Source organism: Aedes albopictus, chromosome 1, assembly GCF_035046485.1.
Source record: "Aedes albopictus strain Foshan chromosome 1, AalbF5, whole genome shotgun sequence".
Classification (NCBI taxonomy): Eukaryota; Metazoa; Arthropoda; class Insecta; order Diptera; family Culicidae; genus Aedes; species Aedes albopictus.
In genome coordinates this window covers 74,820,702-74,843,836 of record NC_085136.1, presented here as the reverse complement: position 1 = coordinate 74,843,836, position 23,135 = coordinate 74,820,702, and the positions used below count along the sequence as shown (strand labels likewise).

Here is a 23,135-nt window from a genome sequence, read left to right as displayed (position 1 = left end):
TATTTCTCATTGAATTCTTCTCTTGCATTTTTTCAGAACCAAACCTTGTAGTTGTACCGGATTTCTTGCAGTGATCCACCTGAGATTTTTTTACAGATATTCTCTGCATTATTTCCAAAACTCTTCCCGGAATCTTTACCATAAATTGTCCTGAAATTCTGGATACTCCTTTAGGGATTTCTCCCAAACTTATTGCAGGATTTTCCTCAGAATGTCTCCTGAGATAACTTACGAAATACCTTATAGAATGTTGGAAGAAATTCCAGGAATTATGCTCAGAAATTATGAAAGAATTTTTGAAGAGTAGGGGAACTTACGTTTTTTCGTCAGTTTTGTTCTTTTCGTCATGGGGGGTTTTTTGAAACCTGTTTAGCTCAGAGTTGGCATCAAATCCTCTCCAACCAAGCTGAATATGATCACGTTTCAGGCAATTTGGCCGACATAAATCCCTCATGACGAAGATAACAAACCTGCCGATGATACCCTAAGTCACCCTTTAATTTTTTTAGAAAATTTGGGTTATTTTTTGAATTATAAACTTTTAAAATTTCATCTGGAAAACCCTGTATGAGCACTTCCACAGTTTTTAAGTGAGAGCTTCCTCTGCCAATGACCATTTTGCATGCGTATATCGTGTGGCAGGCACGAAGATACTCTATGCCCAAGGAAGTCAAAGAAATTTCCTTTACGAAAAGATTCTGGACCGACCGTGAATCGAACCCGTCACCCTCAGCATGGTCATGCTGAATACCCGTGCGTTTACCGCTTCGGCTATATGAGCCCTGCGGGATCCCTCTAGGAACTCTTTCCGGAATTTTCAGGAACTACTAATGGGATTGCTTAAAAATTTCCTTCCAGGATTTCTACGGTAATTCCACTGGGTACTTCTTCTGGGATACCTCCAGGACCTACTTTCAGGATTTTTTCGGGAACTCTTCCGGGATTCTTGCGAGACACCTATGGGAGTGCCGGTGAGTCGCTGACCTCTTGTAAAGTAGGTGTCATGTCAGCACTTCCATTCCTATCCTCGTAACGGAGAAGATGGGCGTGGCCGGCAGTGGAAGTTCTTATGTCTTTTTTACTTCAACTTCTGATTGGATAGCTGCATTCCATAAGCAATTAGAATAGAAATACTAAAGTTTTAACATGACAACTTTCAATATGCAATCTACGAATTACTCCGTTACCACGCAACGCAACGCAACTCTTCCGGGATTCTTGCGAAAATTCTTCAAGGGATTCTTTCGGGAACTTCTTCTGGACTTCTGTCAGGAATTGTCCTTTCGAGGATTCCTGTGGGAACTTTTTCCTAGATGCAGTACTACTGGAGAAATCTTGAAATCTAGAAATCCAGGAACAATTTCTAAAAGAATTCCGGGAATAGTTTCTGGATGAATCCTGGCTAGAGCTTTCGATGAAGTCCCAGACAGAACCTCTGTTCAGGAAAAACTTCTGGGAAATCTCCAGTGGCAGCTTCTAAAATAATCCTAAATATACCCCTGGAAGAATCTCATTAACCCTTCTGCACGCGCGCTGTTGTAAAAAGTACAACACTACCAAAAAACCTCGTTAGGCGCTGTCCATAAACTACGTAGATTTTTTTTCGGCCATCTCAGACCCCCCCCCTCCCCCCTCGTAGACTTTTGTTCATACAAAATTTTCGAAATTTGTATGGAGCGTAGACTTTGGCCAGACCCCCCCGTCCCCCCTTAGAGTCTACGTAGTTTATGGACAGGCCCTTAGTCGTCAACAGCGCGAGCGCGGTGCAGTTTCGGTTGCTTGATGGCGCGCGTCCTGAAAGGTTAAGAGCTTCTTGGAATTCCAGAAGAAACTCCTGAAACAAATTTGTGGATAAACTGGGAGCGGACCTGGTGTGATGGTTAGAACACTTGACTATCACGCCGAGGACCTGGGATCGAATCCCACTCCCGACAAACTCGCAAAATGTGAGTTCTTCCTTCGGAAGGGAAGTAAAGCGTGGGTCCCGAGATGAACTAGCCTAGGGCTAAAAATCTCGTTAATACAGAAAAAAAAAAAAATTGTGGAGAACCGCGGAGGAAGCTCCCAACAGAAACTTGGGAACGTTTCCAGCAGACATTTGGAAGATCTTTTTTTTTTTTTTTTTTAACTAGTTCGTTTATTTGGGGCTCAATCGCGTATAACGCTTTACGGAGCCGAGGATCTTTCTTTGTACTTAATAGTATACATTATACAGAGTAATAACTTTTTAATGATATCTGTTAGTAATGGGTGGAAGCCAGGGTACTCGTGGCAGCTCGAGGTTAGAAGGTCACATTTTGAGGGATGGACAGGGTAAGGATTGGGCCAAAGGTTTCACTGCTGCTCATCCGGGGGTGAATCGCATCTTGCTAGCGTATTCGGTGCCTTGTGGTGTTGGTACCAACTTGTTGTGGGACTTGGTTTTCCGGATGGCCAGGAGCAGCTTGGTAACACAAAGAGGACAAAACAGAGAAAAAAAAAAACTGGAGAAGAAAACACAAGCGAATTAAACTTTTATACCAGCAGAGCGAAGAAAGTCGAAAATACATCCCATGTATGTGACATCGCGGGTCCCCAACACATCTCTCACAAGAACAAAGGGTTGTCTACCTCGGGCCTCAAGGGTATCCAAAAGTAGCGCTCTGGAGGCGTCATTATCCGGGCATTGCCAAACTACGTGGTCGATGTCATCATAACCGGAACCGCACTTAGTACAAACATTGCTCAACGCGAGGTTAATCCTGTGTAAATGCGCGTCTAGCGAGTAATGGTTGGACATAAGTCTTGACATCACGCGAATGAAATTGCGACTTACATCCAGACCATACCACCACACTCGCAAAGAAACATTAGGAATAATGGAATGTAACCACCGTCCCAGCTGGCCATCTCGCCAATCATTTTGCCAACTTTGAAGAGAACTCTGGCGAACAAAATGGAAAAATTCATCATGTGAAATTCTTCTATCATAGATCTCACCTTCCTGTGCGCCCACCTTTGCGAGAGAGTCCGCCTTCTCATTGCCATAAATTGAGCAATGTGAGGGGACCCATACAAAGGTAATCTTGTATGATCTTTCGACCAGTGCACCCATCTGCTCCCTTATTTTTGTAAGAAAGTAAGATGAATGTTTTACAGGTTTCATCGACCGGAGTGCCTCAATCGAACTAAGGCTATCCGAGAAGATGAAGAAATGGTCTACGGGCATGTTGGAAATCATCCCCAAAGCGAAGTTGATTGCTGCCAGCTCAGCAACATAAACCGAACAAGGTTCCTGAAGTTTGCGGAAGGCGGTGAAATTTTCATTGAAAACACCGAAACCAGTGGATCCATTTATGCGAGACCCATCAGTGAAGAATCTCTTACAGGAATTGACATTTTGGTACTTTTCGTTAAAAATGCGAGGAATAGATATACATCGAAGTTGATCTGGTATTCCATGAATAGCTTGTTTCATGGACAGATCGTATTTAACAGAGGAACTGTCATTAGTGAAGTGTATACGGGGATGATTATAACTTGGTAGGCTTATATCAGATGACATGTAGAACAGATAGATTCTCATGAATTTTGATTGAGTGTTCAGACTGAGCATTTCTTCGAAATTTTCAATGACAAGTGTGTTGCTCACTCCACACTTGATAAGTAACCTTAGCGAGAGCTCCCAGAATCGGTTCTGGAGAGGTTTCACCCCTGCCAGGACCTCAAGGCTCGCATTATGCGTTGAGTGCATACAGCCGAGAGCAATACGCAAACAACGGTATTGAATTCGTTCCAACTTTATTAGGTGGCAGTTTGCTGCTGAGTGGAAACAGAAAGAGCCATACTCAATAACAGAGAGAATAGTCGTTTTGTAAAGTTTTATGAGGTCTTCCGGGTGAGCACCCCACCATGTTCCGGTAATTGTGCGTAGAAAATTGATCCTTTGTTGACATTTTTGCACCAAATACTTGATTTGGGTACCCCAAGTGCCTTTTGAATCAAACCAGACCCCAAGGTATTTCGAAGTCAAAGACTGGTCGATTTCTATTCCCAAAAGATTGAGTTTCAGTTGGGCTGGGTTCCGCTTTCTAGAAAACACAACCAATTGAGTTTTTTGCGGAGCAAACTCGATCCCTAAATCTCTTGCCCAGATTGACAGATTATTTAGAGAATTTTGCAATGGTCTTTGCAACATTTCTGCATGTGGGCCTTTTAGAGAAACCACAGCATCATCTGCAAGTTGTCTTAGCGTGCATTGTCCTTCCAAGCAACTATCAATGTCTTTCACGTAAAAATTATAAAGCAAGGGACTTAAACATGAGCCTTGGGGTAGGCCCATGTAACTTATTCTGGAAGTTGTCAGTTGTCCGAGATTGAAGCTCATATGTTTTTCTGACAACAAATTATACAAGAAATTATTTAAAATTCCTGGAAGTCCACTATTGTGCAGTTTTTCTGACAATATTCCTATGGAAACTGAATCAAAGGCGCCCTTAATATCCAAGAAAACTGAAGCCAGTTGCTCCTTTTCCGCAAAGGCCAGTTGAATATCTGTTGAAAGCAACGCTAGACAATCGTTTGTTCCTTTGCCCTTGCGAAACCCGAACTGTGTATTTGAAAGCAAGTTATTCGATTCGACCCAATGATCGAGTCGTGATAGGATCATTTTTTCCAACAATTTCCTTAAACATGATAACATAGCAATTGGGCGGTATGAATTATGATCAGACGCTGGTTTACCAGGCTTTTGAATAGCTATTACTTTGACCTGTCTCCATTCATGCGGAACGATGTTGTTCTCCATGAATGAGTTGAACAGGTCCAGTAATCGTCTTTTCGCGATATCTGGGAGATTCTTTAGAAGATTGAACTTGATCATATCGCGTCCCGGAGCGGAATTGTTTGATGAAAGAAGAGCCATAGAAAGTTCCAGCATAGTGAAGGGTCTGTCCAGAGAACCGTCTCTTGGGGATGTTTCCCAAGAAATCGGTTGTGCTGGGACTGAGTCTGGGCAGACCTTTTTCGCAAAGCTGAATATCCAACGGTTGGAGTATTCGGCTTTGCGTACTCTTGATAAAGATCTGAGGTACCGTGCCTACGAAAAGTTTTGAAAGCATCAGATTTTTTAAGATACAACTGGGTGCAATCATCATCCCAACCTAGTGTGGCTGGTCTTCTTTTGAAGGTTGCACTTGGAACACGTCGTTTTTGTGATTCTAATGCACTCTTATATATCAGTTCAGACAGGAATCGATACTCATCCAAAGGTGGGAGGGGATTGAATGATTCGATGCCAAAAGAAACCGCTTCTGCATACTTTTGCCAATCGATATTCCTTGTGAGGTCAAAAGGAACCTGAATTGGATGGTCTGACCTTTCACTATTATGCTTTATGGTGGTTATAATGGGTAAGTGATCACTACCATGAGGATCCTCGATCACCTTCCACAAGCAATCGAATGATAGTGAGCTTGACCCCAGTGATAGGTCGAGACGACTTTCTTTGCCGTCAGATGCAATACGTGTCACTTCACCTGTATTTAAAATGTTCAAATTGAAATCGTCGCACAAATCATAGAAAATGGCCGCTCTATTATCGTCATATGGTTCGCCCCACCCTGTACCATGCGCGTTCATATCACCCAGAATTAAAACTGGATGTGATAGTGCAGAAACCGCATTCCAAAGATGACGGCGGTTAATTGAAATTCTTGGAGGAATGTAAACGGAAGCTACGCAAAGTTCTTTACCCTTTACGTTTATTTGGCAAGCGACGATTTCTACGCCAGGATGAGTCGCGATTGGAATTCTATAAAATGAGTAAGTCTTTTTGATCCCCAAAAGAACTCCCCCATAATGGTCATCTCTATCCTGGCGTATAATGTTAAAATCGTGGAAGTTGAGTTCATCTTCAGAAGAAAGCCATGTTTCACAAAGGGCAAAAATATCACAATCAGAGTTGTGAATCAAAAACTTAAACAGGTCTAATTTAGGTTTCAGACTATGACAGTTCCACTGTAGCACAGTGATCATATCTTGTACCTCACTTGATGAATTATCCATCGAAAGATATGATCGCAGCAAGGAGGGGCCATGATTGTGTCAGATTCCGAAAATATTCTTCTACTGTAGGTATAAACATATCAATAATGCCTCTTAATGTTTCTGGAAGGCTGAGGGCATTATATAAGCGATCCACGAGAACCCTAAAAGTAAACAGTCCTCGCTTGGGTCTAGGAGGCTTGCTTGAACTGCGAGGAGCTTTGGTAGCTTTTTTCTTGCTACCTTGTCGATTATTTCTCTTTGAAGTGTATTTAACAGGCGGAGACGGGGGTGACAGGTTCTTGCTACAACATGGAGCTGAAGCTAGAGGAACCTGATTCTTCGGAGTTTTTAAGTTTACCCCGTCTCCTTTATCATTAGGCAAACTTTTGAGGGAAGACTTTAAAAAGACCTTTCGGCGCAATCCCGGGGAAGATGATGACTTCCTTTTTCCAGGTGTGTGTACCTCCGAAAGAGATCCACCCTCATCAGTTTCGCCATCGTCCTGATCATCGGAAGACAACTCCTGATAGGGATTTTCAACTGGGACAGCTGATTCAGACACGGAATCTGGTGTTTTAAAAGATTTCACCATCTCCGCATATGTCTGTTTGGAGCGCTTTATGATAGAGCGACTCTCATTTCGAATGCGTCTTTTGTAAGCCGGGCAAACTTGCAAGTCGTGTGGATCTCCGCCACAGTAGCTACATTTTTCCGCTTCCTGTGTGCAAGAGTCCTCCAAGTGAGCTTGGTTGCATTTGCCACAACGGGGCTTGTTGTCGCAAAAGCTATCACTGTGACCAAACTGCTTGCATTTGGTACAATTAAAAACCTTCGGCCTAAAAAGATGCACTGGGTAAAAACCACCATCAATTACAACAAATTCCGGGAGGACGGAACCTGGAAAAGTCACTCGAAAAAACGCTGAAGGCGAGTACACCTTTTTATTTCCTTCCATGGAAACCTTAGATAAGCGTTTACAGTCTAGGATAGCCACATCAGGAATTGACCTATTTTTGAATCGACCAAAGCCGGTCTTGATGTCCTCACATGTCAGCATTTCGTCGAGGATCTTCCCCTCCACCTCCACTTCTCGTGCTGGCACATAGACCGCGTATTCAACAGTAAACGCTTCGTGTTGAGCAATTTCATTTGCTGCTTTGTAGCTAGGTGCGGTAACACGCAGCTTGGATGCTTTCACTTGGTGAATAACGGTCCCAGGATACTTACGCGTCAGCTCTCGAGAAATCGAAAGCATATTCAATGGTTTGCATTTGCGCCGGAAATAGACAACCCAAGGTCCAGGCGAAGATGGCTGGTAAAACCGCGTACGAGCAATGATATCATTGGGAGGCGTTTCGCCTCCAATTGAATCGTCCATGTGGAAACAAATTTATGGAAAATAACTCAAAAGTGCAAAAGAGGAAGAGAAAAACCTTAAAGTATTTACAGTGCACTTTCTTCCTTAGGACGACAACTGTTTGGTTTGTAAACCAAACAATGTTAATAATATATAAAAAAAAATTAAAGCAAAAAAAAAAAAAAAAAACTTGAGCTAATAATATACGAATTCAATTCTTATGTTTATTTTAGCGCACCCTGTAGGATGCAAAAAAAAAAACGGTATTGAAAAGAAAGAAAAAATAGCTAATAAAAAAAAAAACAAACAAAAAAAAATGTTCTGTTATTTACAGTTTGTACACCCTTACCCGTATACAGTAGTTTGGGAACCACTGTTATGGATGTCAAAAAAAAGCACGTGGTCGAATGTGGACTGGGGATACAATAGACAAAAGCGATCAAAACAAATTGGGCGGACAAAAGAGTGTATCGAAAGAGTGATACTTATCTGACCGGAGCAGGTAGATATTTATCACAGGCAGGCAGATGGTAAAGTTGTCCGTCGCGTCTGCCTTCGCACCCGTCGCCGCCGTCCTCTTTGTTGACGGAGGGCTGATGATGGCGATAATGATGACTTTTGGATGCGATTATTCGTTGACCTTGATGTACGATGATGCAAGCACCTCGCTTCCGCGTTGCGCTGGATACCACCTTGCGACACTACACTTCGCACAAGCAGGAGAACGCACGATATAAAAAACCTTCCGCAATTGCGGGGGAAAAAACTCTACTTCTACGAGGTCTATCGCGTGGTGAGATACGGAGCACACGTCCGACTCGTCCAAATGCACAACAGGGAATCCTTTGGAAGATCTTCCAGCAGAAACTAGTTTTCTCTGTTCTAGAGTATTTTAGACACTAGATATCTTCAGAGAAGATCATTTTAGTTCAAATAAATGCTCTAAGTTAATAACTTTGGAAGTTCCAATGGAACATTAAACTGACAAACAGAGTATTTGGGAGCACGACATGAATGAAAATAGACGTTTGTGGATCTTACACAAATTACTTCTGGAATTTACTAGAACAACCGCTACCAGCCCTGTCACTGCAATCTCTCTCTCTCTTCTTGGCGTAACGTCCTCGTTGGGACAAAGCCTGCTTCTCAGCTTAGTGTTCTATGAGCACTTCCACAGTTATTAACTGAGAGCTTCCTCTGCCAATGACCATTTTGTATGCGTATATCGTGTGGCAGGCACGAAGATACTCTATGCCCAAGGAAGTCAAGGAAATTTCCTTTACGAAAAGATCCTGGACCGACCGGGAATCGAACCCGTCACCCTCAGCATGGTCATGCTGAATACCCGTGCGTTTACCGCCTCGGCTATATGGGCCCTAAAGATTGTCACTGCAATCATCAGAGGAAAATACTAATATTTAAACATTTTTCAAACATGTAGGGTATTAGTTTTTTCAACATGTTGGTATTGGCATGAGATTACTCATGGTGCTCGTACCCTACATTACAAGCCCCGAATTCGATGCCAAATGGTTTATTTTCCTACCGTAAACAGTCAACCGTAAAAGTAGCAATTATCCTGGAAAGGGGAAATCAACAGGCATAAGGTAGCGTGCTTCTAGCTCCAACCAACTTCCATCGACGACGACGCTCAACAGGTGGTCCTAACAAAATTTTTCGGTTGGTTTCGGCTCGAGTGATGCGAGAGACAAGCACCCAAACCAACCAGAAAGGTGTGAATGAAGCAGATTTGTGTGTATGTGCGACAACGCCAAAGCATGAATGAAATACCGGCCCGATACCCGACACACCAGCCATCGAGACGTGCTAGCCGTAAAATGTGATTATCATAATTTGTTTCGCTCGTTTCGTTTCTGCCTGGGAAGCCTAGTCGAGAAGATTGTTTTATCTCTTTGGATGGAATGGTGCCATCTGAGGGAATGAGGAGCAACTAAATCGATGACACTGAAGCGAAATCATCGGTTTGGGTGCGAATGATGTTTATTAGATTTTCAGTCATGTGGGAATCGAATTGAATTTGAGAAATTTAGGAAACAATAAAATTTTTGGACGATGCTGTTTAGTAGGCTGCGGCTTATTTTTCAAAAGTTGTTGAAACCTGGAATTCGTAAGATCTTTTGGATTCAAATGACACAAAAAGAGAAACTTCTGAGTTTAAGCCAAAAAGATTGAGATTTAGAGGTCGCGCAATCGCTTCAAAGTTGAATTTTCGAGTAATAGAAAGGTGTTTTCACTTCAAGTGTCATAACTTTCTCAATTTTCAACCGATTTTCAATCTTTTGTTTTTATAAATTTCTCACAAATTAAATTTCGAATAAACTCGTAGAACATCATTTTTTTCCAAAGTCACGCAAAATATGAGTTTTTGAAGATTTAATTTATTTTTTTCCTCTTTTTACAAAAGTTTTTAACTTTAGAGTCCTATAACTTTTTAACCGTTTGACCAATTTTGAATTTTTTAGCTCGCTTTTGTAGATATTTTTGTTGCCTATCTTTGTCCTGAACAAACTTTTCATCTAAGTAGTCATTTTTATGATACCACAGATAACAGACGTTTATGCTCATATTGGCAATGTGTGTAAAAATGCTCAACAGCCATTTTGTATGTAACGAGCAGCTGAGACTCATGTAGCAATCATTTAGAGATGGCGCAGTGATCGATAGTCAGTGATCGCTTTCAAGATTGCATGCACTACGCAATTTTACACTCAAGATTGTATTCGATCTTGAATGAAACTGGGACTTTGAACTATTCTTGCATTCAAGTTCGATGTAATGTCGCAATAAGTTGAGTAGATGGCGGTAGTGAGCCAACGTATATCGTTTTGAACATTTACACAGGATTCTGCGAAAAATTTGTACTAGCATAAACATCTGTTATCTGTGATGATACTTTCCACCAAAAACTGCCAAAACATGCCTTAAAACTTGATTTTTACATGCAAAATTGGAGTTTTTGACGATTATTTGCAATTTTTTACTCCAAACCAGATAATTAGACCGTTCGCAATGCTGTTTTATTTTGTATGGCGAGTTTTAAAATTTTTAAAACTCGCCATACAAAATAAAACAGCATTGCGAACGGCCTTAGTATCATATTTAAGGATATGGAACACACTGGAGAATTTTTATAATTTTTTTTCCTCGCATTTCGATCATGAAAATTGTTTTTGATTCAGAACACTCCAAAAATTGAAGTTTGAGGCTTCCATACGATTATCTTCTATATAAATAAAAATGGAATGGTGTTTGTATGTCACGAAAAGGCTCGGGAACGGGTCAACAGATCGACATGATTCGGTCATTGTTGCATTCCGCCAGGCCTCCGACGTGTTCGTACGAAAAAATAATTGGAAAAAGTGACCGGGAAGGCAAGAAATACAGAAAAATCTGACATTCCATTTTGAGGGGCATTTCTTCATGGAAGCGGATGTCAAAAACAGAGTAGGCAGGCAGTACGACGTTTGCCGGGACTGCTAGTTGAGAATAAATTTTTCACTTTGAGCCCGAAATTAAGCAATTTTGCCAAAATTCAGATTTTTCCGATAAAATACGTGTTTCTGAACGTGTTACGTGAGAAATGTTTTGTCTCGTGCTGTCAATATGTGTAAAGAGCGATTCCAAGCAACAGCATCAAAATTAAGGAAATTTTTTAATTCATGATTTTCTATTGAACTGAAACTTTGCACAGTTTTTAAGTTCCATCTAAATCGTCATTTTCCGATATCAAATTTTTATTTTGAATCACGACTAACTTTTCAAAAGGGTGTATGTGAAAATGGTTCAAAAATATTCAAAAATCTGCACAGCCAAAATGGTTCGTTCGATTGCAATAAATTTTTCAGCAAAGTTAGATAACTAAATGGTGATTCCTAAGAAAATATACACTGTGAAAAAACATCTTTTTTAACATTAAAAAATATCATTTTTGTCACAAAAACTCAAATATCTCAAAACCCTATCTTTTTACCAACGTAATTTTTTTAGGGAAGACGGTCCATTGTATTAGCAATCTACCATAAAAATTTGGTGATGGTAAACTAATAAACAAAAAAGTTATAACATTTCAAACATTTCACAATTTTCACATTTGGTAAATATTTTTTTATGTGTAAATTATTTCGATCAGAAATCGCAGTTACATGCAGATTTTATTGTTCAGCAAAGTTAGATAACTAAATGGTGATTCCTAAGAAAATGTACACTGTGAAAAAAAAATCTTTTTTTAACATTAAAAAATATCATTTTTGTCACAAAAACTCAAATATCTCAAAACCCTATCTTTTTACCAATGTAATTTTTTAGGGAAAACGGTCCATTGTATTAGCAATCTACCATAAAAATTTGGTGATGATAAACTAATAAACACAAAAGTTATGACAATTCAAACATTCCACAATTTTCACATTTAGTAATAATTTTTTTTAGTGTAAATTATTTCGGCCGGAAAGCGCAGTTTGATGCTGATTTTATTGTTAATGGCCTTGCGTGAGTAAAACAATCTGTTTTTATTATGTATTATGTATATTATGTGTACAGTACTGTTCCGATTTTATCACGCCCTCCGCGCATTAGTCGTTTATTGATTAATTTGCTGTTACATTTGAGGACAAGTGTTTTCCCTCTTCTTCAAGATGAATGTTGAAAGCGTGTTTTGCAACGTTAAAAATATTGAAATGGGTATAAATGTTGAAGTATATTTCAAAGCATTTTTGAAAAGAGGCGTGATTAAATTGTTTAAACAGATGTCGCTGATGGTACGGTGGCATGACTCTCTGCACTTAGCACTTCTGGCAATTTCTCAGTTGTTGTCGTTTTCGAACTTCCTGCGCCCTGCTTTACCGATGATATACAGATGGCTCGTTTGTCAAAGTCTAGACGGCAGGACGTGCAAATGCGTAAATTTGTATTCAATTTGGGCATAACCAGTCTCTTTCAGTTTATCTATGAGATTTCGTAACTCTTTTGAACATTTTTTTTCACAAGCGGTCTACAAGAGAGCGTTGAGTTGAAGACCTTTGAGAAAGCGACTGTTCATGTTGTTCGTTACATTATAATAAACAAAATCACTTATTAGTTTTAACTGACTAGTTTGGTGTTGTTTGCTTGGACGAAGAAAAAATTTACTATAAAATTTTTAATATCCATAGCGGTAGTATTTTTTTTGCTTTTTCGTGAGCATTTTCATGGTATGTATTATACAGACAAACAAACGTAACACTGACGAAATTTTCATTGACCACGCCTTTAACGATCATTTTGAATCTTGGTTGTGGCTTTCATAACCAGAAGAGTGCCCATCGTTTTTCTTTGCGTTTGACGTTTCACACTAGCGCCTTCTGATGACGATATTGCACAACGCAGTGTTTCGTGAAACATTTCCACCAGGTGGTGGTAGTGTGAACTGGGCGATGGATTTTCACGAAAATTGTTCTAGGCGTTTTGTCTGTTTGTCTGTGGTATGTACCTCTCATGGATTTGTTGTTGTTGAAGTTACTCGCATTTTTCCGATCATAAAGTCTGTTCTCTAAGAGGTATTTTTTTGCAGATCAACTAGACGTATACGCGTATATATAAAACTTTTATTATGCAGCTTTCGTCTTCAAAATAAGTTTAATTCCATTTTTCTTATGATCAACAGCTTTTCAACACTATCAAGGGATTTTTTCACCAGTCACGTACAATAAAAAGTATGACAATCTCAATATTTTTGATCACAACACTGGATCGCGTGTAAGGTTCAAATAGATACTATAGTAATTATAAATAATCAAACAAAAATATCATGAAAACAACTTGTTTAATTCATGCGGTAGCCTTTACAATAAAATCAGCATCAAAATATAGTTCTCGAAATAATTTACACAGAAAAAAAATTTTTTTTTGTTACTAAATGTAAAAATTGTGAAATGTTTGAAATGTCATAACTTTTTTGTTTATCAGTTTACCATCACCAAAATTTTATGGTAGATAGCTGATATAATGGGCCATTTTCCCTAAAAAATTGACGTTGGTAAAAAGATAGGGTTCTGAGATATTTGAGTTTTTGTGACAAAGATCATATTTTTTTATAGTAAAAAAAGAAATTTTTTACAGTGTATATTTTCTAAGGAATCATCATTTAGTTATCTAACTTTGCTGAAAAATTCATAACAATCGAACAATCCGTTTTTGCTGTACAGCTTTTAGAATATTTTTGAACTATTTTCGCATACACCCTTTTGAAAAGTTAGTCGTGAGTGAATATGAAGGTTTGATATCGAAAAATGGCGATTTAGATGAAATTGAAAAACTGTGCAAAGTTTCAGATATTTTTGAAATGGTCGCTCAGGATCGACTGACATGACTCCGTGGAATTCCTCTAAAGCATAAAAAGTTCATCAAACCAAGCAACAGCACGGGTGAAACACCGAAGTTGTAAGTAGTTTTTAATTGTATATAGGGTAAGTGTGCCCATCGTTGTGGTATTAAGGTAAATTCATTTTAGATGAAAAAATAAATTAAATCTTCAAAAACTCATATTTTGTGTGACTTTGGGGAAAAAATGATGTTCTACGAGTTTATTCGAAATTTAATTTGTGAAACTCAGAAGTTCTCTTTTTGTGCCATTTGAATCCAAAAGAGCTTACGAATTCCAGGTTTCAACCACTTTTGAAAAATAAGCCGCAGCCTACACGGTCAGAAAATTCACTCATTTTGGAGCTAAAGTGGGACAACTCAAAATTGAGTAAATTTTTCTTCCAGCGATAGCGCTGGCCCAAGTGCGAAAATCTCATCAGTTTAAGTCGTATAATATTCTTGCGGATGTGAAGAATATTATACGGCCTAAATTGGTTGGATTTTTACACTTGGGCCAGCGCTATCGCTGGAAATGCAATTTACTCATTTTTTGAGCTGTTCCAGTTTAGCTCAGTTTTGTGTGAATCTTACTCATTTTAGAGTAACATTTTCTTAGCGTGTACTGTATAGTTATTATTTTGATAATTCATGAAATAGTTTTTGTTGTGGTATGGGTTTGTTTTTTTTAATGCACGTACCCATCACGTCGATTTCGTTGGTTCGAAAAAAATAAAGTATTTACCTATGGCATAGGTATAATTTTTGAATGGCCGCTCCATCCCAGGATGTGTGCACGGTCGGCTATGCTATGGTATGTTATAGGTATAATTTCTGGATGGCCACTCACTCTACCTTCATTATATAAATAATCGTACATCGCATCCTCGTCGTTGAGTGAGGCCTTTGCTAGTCAGTAGAGCAGTTGATATCTCCAGATTGTGTTACACGGAAAGCCAGAGCAGTTAATCAAACCAACAAAGAGCAGAAACCGCTGGCACGTCATCTCCAATCGCTTATTGGCCAATTTATTGTGTGAAAAGCTACAACAGTGTTCATAAGATACACCGAATTTCGCAGGTTGAATTAGTAGCAGCAGAATGTCCGAGAGCATCAAAAACGAAGAGGATATGAAAATGGAACCTTCCAGCTCATCCAGATGTTCGAGCCCGGCCAGTACCCCTACTCCAACCCGTTCGGCTCACAATTCAGAGGACGAGGAAGATTATGGAGATAACAGGAACGTTGGTAGGGAACGTCGTCGCTCAGCTCACTCGCAGGCTGAGCAGAAGCGGCGTGATGCCATCAAGAGAGGATACGACTCGCTGCAGGAATTGGTTCCGACTTGTCAGCAAACCGATGAATCCGGATGCAAACTGAGCAAGGCGTCCGTACTGCAAAAATCAATCGACTATATCGGATACCTACACGAACACAAGCAGCAGCAGGAAGAAGCCGCGTCCTCACTCCGCAGGGAGATTTCGGCCATCCGCATAATTCATAATAACTATGAAACGATGCAACAACAGCAGCAAGAAGAACCCGACAAGACTGGAGAGCCCGTCAGTGATGAAGTAAAGTTCCGGGTGTTTCGGAACATTATGGATGAGATGTTCGAGTCATTTGACCGGCTGCCAGTGAACTCTTTTGCTGAGCTTACGTCCAGCGCGATCCCATGGATGGAGGAGCAGTTCCAGCCGCACCTGATGCGGGACGTGGTCAATCGCGCCCTCGCTGGAGTCCGTACCTCCGAGGAGGGTGCGATTGTGGCACAGAGCAGCCGCCAGCAGGATCAAGGGCAGAGCAGCAAGCGAGAGTGATCATGTTCATGTATAACGAAGTATACCTGTGTGTGTGACAAAATAACGTATAGAAAAGTTTTGGATATTTCAATAAAAGCACAGAAACAGAAAAAAAACCTTGTTTTAAAACCACAGCACTCAAATTGGTTCACAATTTGTAGTAACCATCTCGAGTGTGAAACGCCTTCTGGTTTTCCGCTTTTCTCGCTGCGTTTGTTGCCAAAGAGTCTGTTTCACACTTTGCAGTTCTTGCTGTTCCTCCAATGGTTCGTCCTGTTGAGATCGTCGAATGTTGTTCACAAACTGATGTACATTGATTGAGCAGGTAACTAAAGACTTCCGACTTTTCGCGCGTCCTTTTCTCCAGAAGCTTGGAAGCTTCTCTACAGGCTTTTCTCCAGAAGCTTGGAAGCTTCTCTCCAGGCTTCTCTCCAGAAGCTTGGAAGATTTTCTCCAGAAGTTTTCAAGCTTTTCTCCAGAAGCTTGGAAGCTTCTCTCCAGAAGCTTGGAAGCTTCTCTCCAGAATCTTGGAAGCTTCTCTCCAGAAGCTTGGAAGCTTCTCTCCAGAAGCTTGGAAGCTTCTCTCCAGAAGCTTGGAAGCTTCTCTCCAGAAGCTTGGAAGCTTCTCTCCAGAAGCTTGGAAGCTTCTCTCCAGAAGCTTGGAAGCTTCTCTCCAGAAGCTTGGAAGCTTCTCTCCAGAAGCTTGGAAGCTTCTCTCCAGAAGCTTGGAAGCTTCTCTCCAGAAGCTTGGAAGCTTCTCTCCAGAAGCTTGGAAGCTTCTCTCCAGAAGCTTGGAAGCTTCTCTCCAGAAGCTTGGAAGCTTCTCTCCAGAAGCTTGGAAGCTTCTCTCCAGAAGTTTGGAAGCTTCTCTCCAGAAGCTTGGAAGCTTCTCTACGGAAGCTTGGAAGCTTCTCTCCAGAAGCTTGGAAGCTTCTCTCCAGAAGCTTGGAAGCTTCTCTCCAGAAGCTTGGAAGCTTCTCTCCAGAAGCTTGGAAGCTTCTCTCCAGAAGCTTGGAAGCTTCTCTCCAGAAGCTTGGAAGCTTCTCTCCAGAAGCTTGGAAGCTTCTCTCCAGAAGCTTGGAAGCTTCTCTCCAGAAGCTTGGAAGCTTCTCTCCAGAAGCTTGGAAGCTTCTCTCCAAGAAGCTTGGAAGCTTCAAGACGCTTGGTAGCTTTTCTCCAAGAAGCTTGGAAGCTTTTCTCCAAGAAGCTTGGAAGCTTCTCTCCAGAAGCTTGGAATCTTCTCTCCAGAAGCTTGGAAGCTTCTCTCCAGAAGCTTGGAAGCTTCTCTCCAGAAGCTTGGAAGCTTCTCTCCAGAAGCTGGGAAGCTTCTCTCCAGAAGCTTGGAAGCTTCTCTCCAGAAGCTTGGAAGCTTCTCTCCAGAAGCTTGGAAGCTTCTCTCCAGAAGCTTGGAAGCTTCTCTCCAGAAGCTTGGAAGCTTCTCTCCAGAAGCTTGGAAGCTTCTCTCTCCAGAAGCTTGGAAGCTTCTCTCCAGAAGCTTGGAAGCTTCTCTCCAGAAGCTTGGAAGCTTCTCTGTTTTCAAGCAGCACGTTGTGTCCATTGGCTTCAATAATGATCCCTGCTGGCCACTTCCATTTATTGGCAGTGAAAACCTTGGCGTAGACAGCATCTGCTGCCTTGAACGTTCGTGGAACATACTTCTTCAGAAGCGACGTCGAGGGGTCGTCTAAATTGATGCATTTCCGGCACAAATTTCGAATAGAAGTTTACAGCGCTCAGAAAAGAACGTTGACTGGTAGGCATCTTGACGATAGCTTCAATCTTCGATGGATCCGGGCGTAGACCATCTTCATCAACGATGTGGCCCAACTATTTGAAGCTACGTTGAAGAATACTGCATTTCTCTTCACGAAGATGCATACTGCACCATTCGCTTGAAAAGTGTACGAAGACGCTTTCGCTGAATGATATCATCCAGGAGAGATTCGACGCCTTCAAGGTCTGCTATCATTCCATTCATCAACTGCTACGAAGCTCCAGGGGCTGACTTCACACCTGGTGCCAGTCCGTTGAAACGATAGTGTCCACGATGAGTGTTGTTGATAGTCAACAGTTCGTTGGAATCATCATCGACTTCCACTTGAAGATATGCGTCCGATAAATCGATGATGCTGAAGAACTTAAATCCGTTCAGCTTGGTGAAGATGTCTCCGGAACTGGTGACTGGTAGTTGTTTGCTTCCAAAGCTGCGTTCAATCCAGTCGAATAATCACCACAAATTTGTACCTTCCCATTCGGCTTCTTCACGGTCGTACTATTGGTACAACCGGTCGAAACCCGCAATACATTCTCGGGGTCGTAGCAAAATTCACGGATGTTAGACGCTAGAGTCTCAATGACGAACTGTTAGAGTTCAATAGATCATAGCAACCTTAGATTATTCGATGTATGACTTTTAGAAAATAAATTAGCTCATTCCTTTGTCTACCACCAACCAGTAAAGGTGTTTCAAGTTTTCACTCTGTTAAAAGGTTGTTGGCCCAGTAAACCCAAACCGAGAAGATTCTGGAAGCCGATTGAAAAAATCCGACACGATGGGAGACGACAAGAAGTTCTTCAAGCTCAAGCCTTTCGACGGAACGGGTTTCAACTGAAGGTTTAGGATGCAGGCATTCCTGGAACAGCTGGAAAACGCGCACTGCGTCGAAGACGACATTTTTTGGGAAATGCTGGAAACGGATTGGGCAGCTGTCAAGAAAGAAAAAGAGGAGAAGAAAGCGTGCCGGAGGAGTAGGAAAACAAGTGTCGCTCGGTCCTAGGTGAAGGTAAAATCGATCGTTACAAAGCCCGACTAGTTGCGAAGGGTTTTACGCAAACAAAAGGTTTCCACTATTTGGAAACATATTCGCCAGTGACAAAGATAACAACCTTAAGGATTCTGCTAGCATTGATTGGCGAACCAGCGGGCTTCGAGGCGGGAAACTATCTGTTCTGCAAGCTCCACAAGACGATTAATGGATTGAAGCAGACATCTAGGAGTTAGAACATGCGGTTCCATAGTTTCATCAACAGCGCCGGCATCCTGTTGACCATGAACGAAACAGATTTGCTTCCAACAGCAGCGTTGACCTTACCTTCGGGCTTTTTGAAGCGACAATTCTTCTGCATGTGGCCTTGTTTGCCGCAACGATGGCACTTGCCGGAAAACTTCTTAGATTTCTTGCTTCCTCCTCCGACAAACGCAGCGCTTCGATCCTGGCAAGAATCTTTCATCCGATCAGACCTCTTGGATTCTTCTGCCAGCAATAGTTGTTTCACGGTCTCCAACGTCAGGTCTTTTCACCGATGTTCTCCAAAGTCGTTACCAAAGAGTCATAGCTGTCGGGAAGGGTAAAAAATAACTGCGACACCGTATCGTTCTCTTCGAGTTTCGCGCCAGCGGTCTTGAGTTGTCGTACAATGTCATCAAACTGCTGGAAATGATGCTGCATTGAAGTCCCCTCCTAGCTGTTTTCGTAGCAGTGTCTGACTTGCAACAGACTTCTTTGCTTAGGTATCTTCAAGGGCCTTCCATATATCGCGAGCCATCTCCTTGTCCCGGACTATCAAGCCACTCATCGGAAAGAAATCCAACCTAGAGAGATTTCGCCTTCCGATCTGTCTGCAGGAACTTCGCTCTTACAGCATCCTCTTCACCGAGGACTGGCTTCGTTAGGACATCCGAAACTTCCGCTGCATCCAAATAGAGTTAAACACGAAAACGCCAGTTCTCGAAATTCGTACCGTTCAGCTGCGGAATTCCAGAACCTTCCTTCGTTGACGAGCCCATAATCATCGGTCAAGAATTTTCTGGAGCGATTCCTTTATAACACGAAACTGCGCTTAAGGTTGAAATTTTTCAGGAGTGTCAAAAACAGTTCCATCGCCTACCTCGTTTACAAGGATTTGCTTCTGGGTTTCCTTTAGGAACTACTTCCGAGCTTGTTTTTGAAATTCCTTCTGATATTTCCTAAGGAGTTTCGAGATTATTCACGAAATTTGTTCCGTGATTTTTGCAGGAATTTGTTCTGAGATTCCTCCAGGAACTTATTCAGGGATTTCTCCATAGGTTCTTTTCGAAATTTCTTCAAGAATTTCTTTTCAGGTTTCTCCATGGATTTCTTTCAGGATTCTTTCATGAATGCTTTCCCTGATTTCTTCGAAAATTCGTTTTGAGACTCCTCCGGTAGTTCGTTCCGAGATCCCTACGGGAATTCTTTCTGAGATTCCTCCAAGATTGCTTCGCAAGATTCCTCTAGAAATTCGTTCCGCGATTTCTGCTGGAATTCTTACCGACCTTCTTCCAAGAGTCCCTCTAGAAGTGCCTTTTCGCGAAGGAATTCTTGGAGGAGTCCTAAAATGAATTTCTGTAGGAATCCCAAAAAGAGCTCCTCAAGGAATATCAGAAGAAGGAATCATCAAAAGGAGAATTTCCAGAACGAACTCCTTGTTGAGTCCCAGAAAAAAAAACTTCTAGAGAAATGGCAGAGGTATCTCATCGAAGAATCCCAAAAAGAACTCATAGTCAATCCCAGAAAATAATGCTGGAAGAATTCCGAAGAGAACTTCGGAAGAACTCCCAAGAGGAACATCTGGAGTAATCCTAGAAAGAGCTCCTGGAGGAATCCCTGAAGGTCGAATCCTCAAATGAAGAAGTCTTGGAAGGAACTTCTTGAGAAATGCTTGAAGAAATTTGTAGAGAAATTTCAAAAGGACCTGCTTGAGGAGTTTTGGAAGAAATTCCTGCGGGAAATGCGGAAATAATTTCTCCGTTGCTGGTGTTTACACTTCGCACAGTTCAGTACGGTGACATCCATAAAATGCGTATCAGCTAGTTCATATCACTCGGAAAGAATGATGTCAGCGATCGGATCTAACGTCTCTCCGTGATGGTCGCTATATGTAATTCGAAGCATTGATCCAGGGATACGCCTTTGATTATTTCTTCTGAAAACTTTGTCAAGTATTTTTCCAGACATTCAACCGAAGTGTTCTTTTTGAGTGGCTAGCTGACCAGAGTTTAAAAAAAATGAATTTCCAAAAACGTTTTGTTGTATCTTGCAAAAGCGGATATTAAAAGTCAAGATTTTCAACCGTCAAGTAGATTTGTTTGTACCCAAAGTCACCATTCCACTATTTGCAGTGGCGTCTCGTCCATAGGTCCACTGCGTTCACTACACAGTTGATAAAAACTAAAATAAATCACTATATTGTCAACATTTTGCTACAAACGATATAAACTACTCATTCGATCCTTTTGATGTTCACAACTACAAGTGAACAAACCACTATGAAATACTAGTGCGTATCCAATAGGAATCAAGTAAATTTTCCAACTTAATCTCACTATGCCACCACCCTGCCGCTGCCAGAGTGCTCCACGCCGAAGCATGCGAAACATCCATGTGACAGCATCGCCAAAAATCTCTCGCCTCAGTTCACTTCCAGAAGTACACGGGAGCGCTGTATATGCATGCAAGAACTGTGTTTACTTGTGTTCGACTGTTCTGTGCTGCTTTGGCAATGTATTAGTAAAATTTTTGTGCACTTCTTCCAATAGAGCTTGCTGACGTTTATTCATCTTTCTCTTTCAAATATGCAGGCGGAATAGGATTTGTTGTCATCAGGAAAGATTTCCCGATGAAAACAAATCCTATCCCGCCTGCATGCTTGAAAGAGAGAGTTGAATAAACGTCAGCAAGCTCTATGGACGTGGGCCTCATCGGGGGCCGGGGAAAGGAAAGTTTGTTTGCTTACACCAAGCTTGCGCTCGCGGGGAAGCTGCTAAGTTTGGCAACGTCGCATTTGAGCTACTGCATGCTTCAGCAAGAGAGCGAGGTGAAAGAGCAAAGCGAGAGAACTTGTACCATTTGTGGTACCTTATCAATAACGATTATACGATACACACCGATGCATACGCGCATCTGCGCGGTGGGCCGACAACAACAATAGGCTCCGCGGCGCCGCTCAAGAATGAGCAGTCTTTTATACACACTCGAGCTATCCACACGCGGTTACCACAAGTGGCGACGAGGATAAAAAAAAAGCGCGCGGCTAATCAAGCAATGAAAAGAATCAAATAAAATGTTTTGTGAATACATATAATAAGTGGTTTTGTTCTCGCGGTTGCAATAGGGGAAAATTGAAAAAGTGGAAGACGATGAGTGGGTGACGCCAATCTTGTCGCAACATGTTGGTGAGCAGTGAAAGTGGAATGTGAAAGAAAAGCTAAATTTTGTCTATTCTGCAGCGATTGGGGTGTGGGGTACAAGTGATTAAATTAAATGATTGGCATCTCGTGTTGTTTTCTCATGTTTGCCGGTGCCGTTGAGGTAGCATACAGAAGATATTTACTATAGAAAAGAGCCGAGTGATAAGTGCGCTTTTGTAAAAAAGATGATCCGGGGGGAAAGAATTGTGCCGTAAACGTGTGATGAGGTGGAGGTTTGTATCAGATCCACATCTAAAAGGTATGTTGTTATTGACAATTTGTTTAGCATTCAGGCTGTCACTTCCGTGTACATCGAGTAATTTTCTTCGAGTGTGTGTTGAAAATTACAACAGCGCTCAATTCGAAGCGTCCCCTTGAAATTATTGCCAGTGAGAGAGACGATATGATGCGTTTGGACCTTGGTGTTTTATGAATTATGTAGCATCAATCATGTGTTCATTCGGTGAACCATGAAAACACTCAACTTTTAATAGTACAAACTTATTAATGAAATCGGCGATTGAACGAAGAGGTGACAATCAGAAGAAATTGAGCTTTGTTGAAAAATGTTTATGCCTTTGGTACTGGCCAAGGAAATTCGTAGCCGACCGGTGGTTAAACCCGCGGTTCACTATACAATTACAATTTAGGTACTTAAAATTAAATTGTTCCAATAGCAGAGTAAGCGTTAACAATGTCATTGTAAAAGATTGTAAATGTTTTGGTATTTGCATGACTTCGTAAATGGTTGCAACAAAGTTTAGAGGAAAGCGGAACAGAAAAAAAAATCGATAATGGTGCATGCAGGGTGCCAGCCAAAGCGGTGAGAAAGAGTTTTATTAAAACAATCTTCAGCATTTCCACGGTTGTCTTGGAAATAAGTGTTGTTAGTAGAGTAGAATCAGATGTGAATCCCATTTATGACTGGTAATTGGAGATTTGTGGAATACTGTGATTAAATTCACTATTGTGAAAGGCTGCGTCGTTGTGAATAGTACATTAAATTGCGATTTCTTATTTATTCTTCATCAAGACTACTGTTTTAATATTTGAAAAATAACGCCGAATCAACAATTGTGCGTAACAACATTTCGCTCGCGGTTTCATCTTTTAGCATGAAAAATGCTCGTTTTCACTATGCTTTTTCGGTACAACTTGCCACCTCTTTTGTATCAGTAAAGGGCAGTTATTATCATATGTATTTGCCAGTGTATCCTTCTAGTCAGTTTCGACTCAAATATGCTTGGAATTTTCGCCAGTGTATGCAATTTAGTTGATGTTCTTCGTTAGAAAAGTGATTGACTGATAATTCAACATCGACTGTTAAACTGGTATGTAAGTCCATAATCATGTAATGAAATTTATTGGTGGAGCATAGATATTG

General features: G+C 41.1%; 2 protein-coding genes across 2 annotated transcripts in view; both read left to right on the top strand.

Moving 5' to 3' along the window:
• Positions 1–23,135, top strand: part of LOC109422062 (protein gone early) — a 349,322-nt gene that overhangs the window by 224,927 nt on the left and 101,260 nt on the right. The window lies entirely within an intron of this gene.
• Positions 14,077–15,807, top strand: LOC109422067 (max-like protein X). Its single transcript, XM_062844855.1, has one exon. It carries the CDS (start codon positions 14,842–14,844, stop codon positions 15,559–15,561), a length of 720 nt encoding a protein of 239 aa, XP_062700839.1. The 5' UTR covers positions 14,077–14,841; the 3' UTR covers positions 15,562–15,807.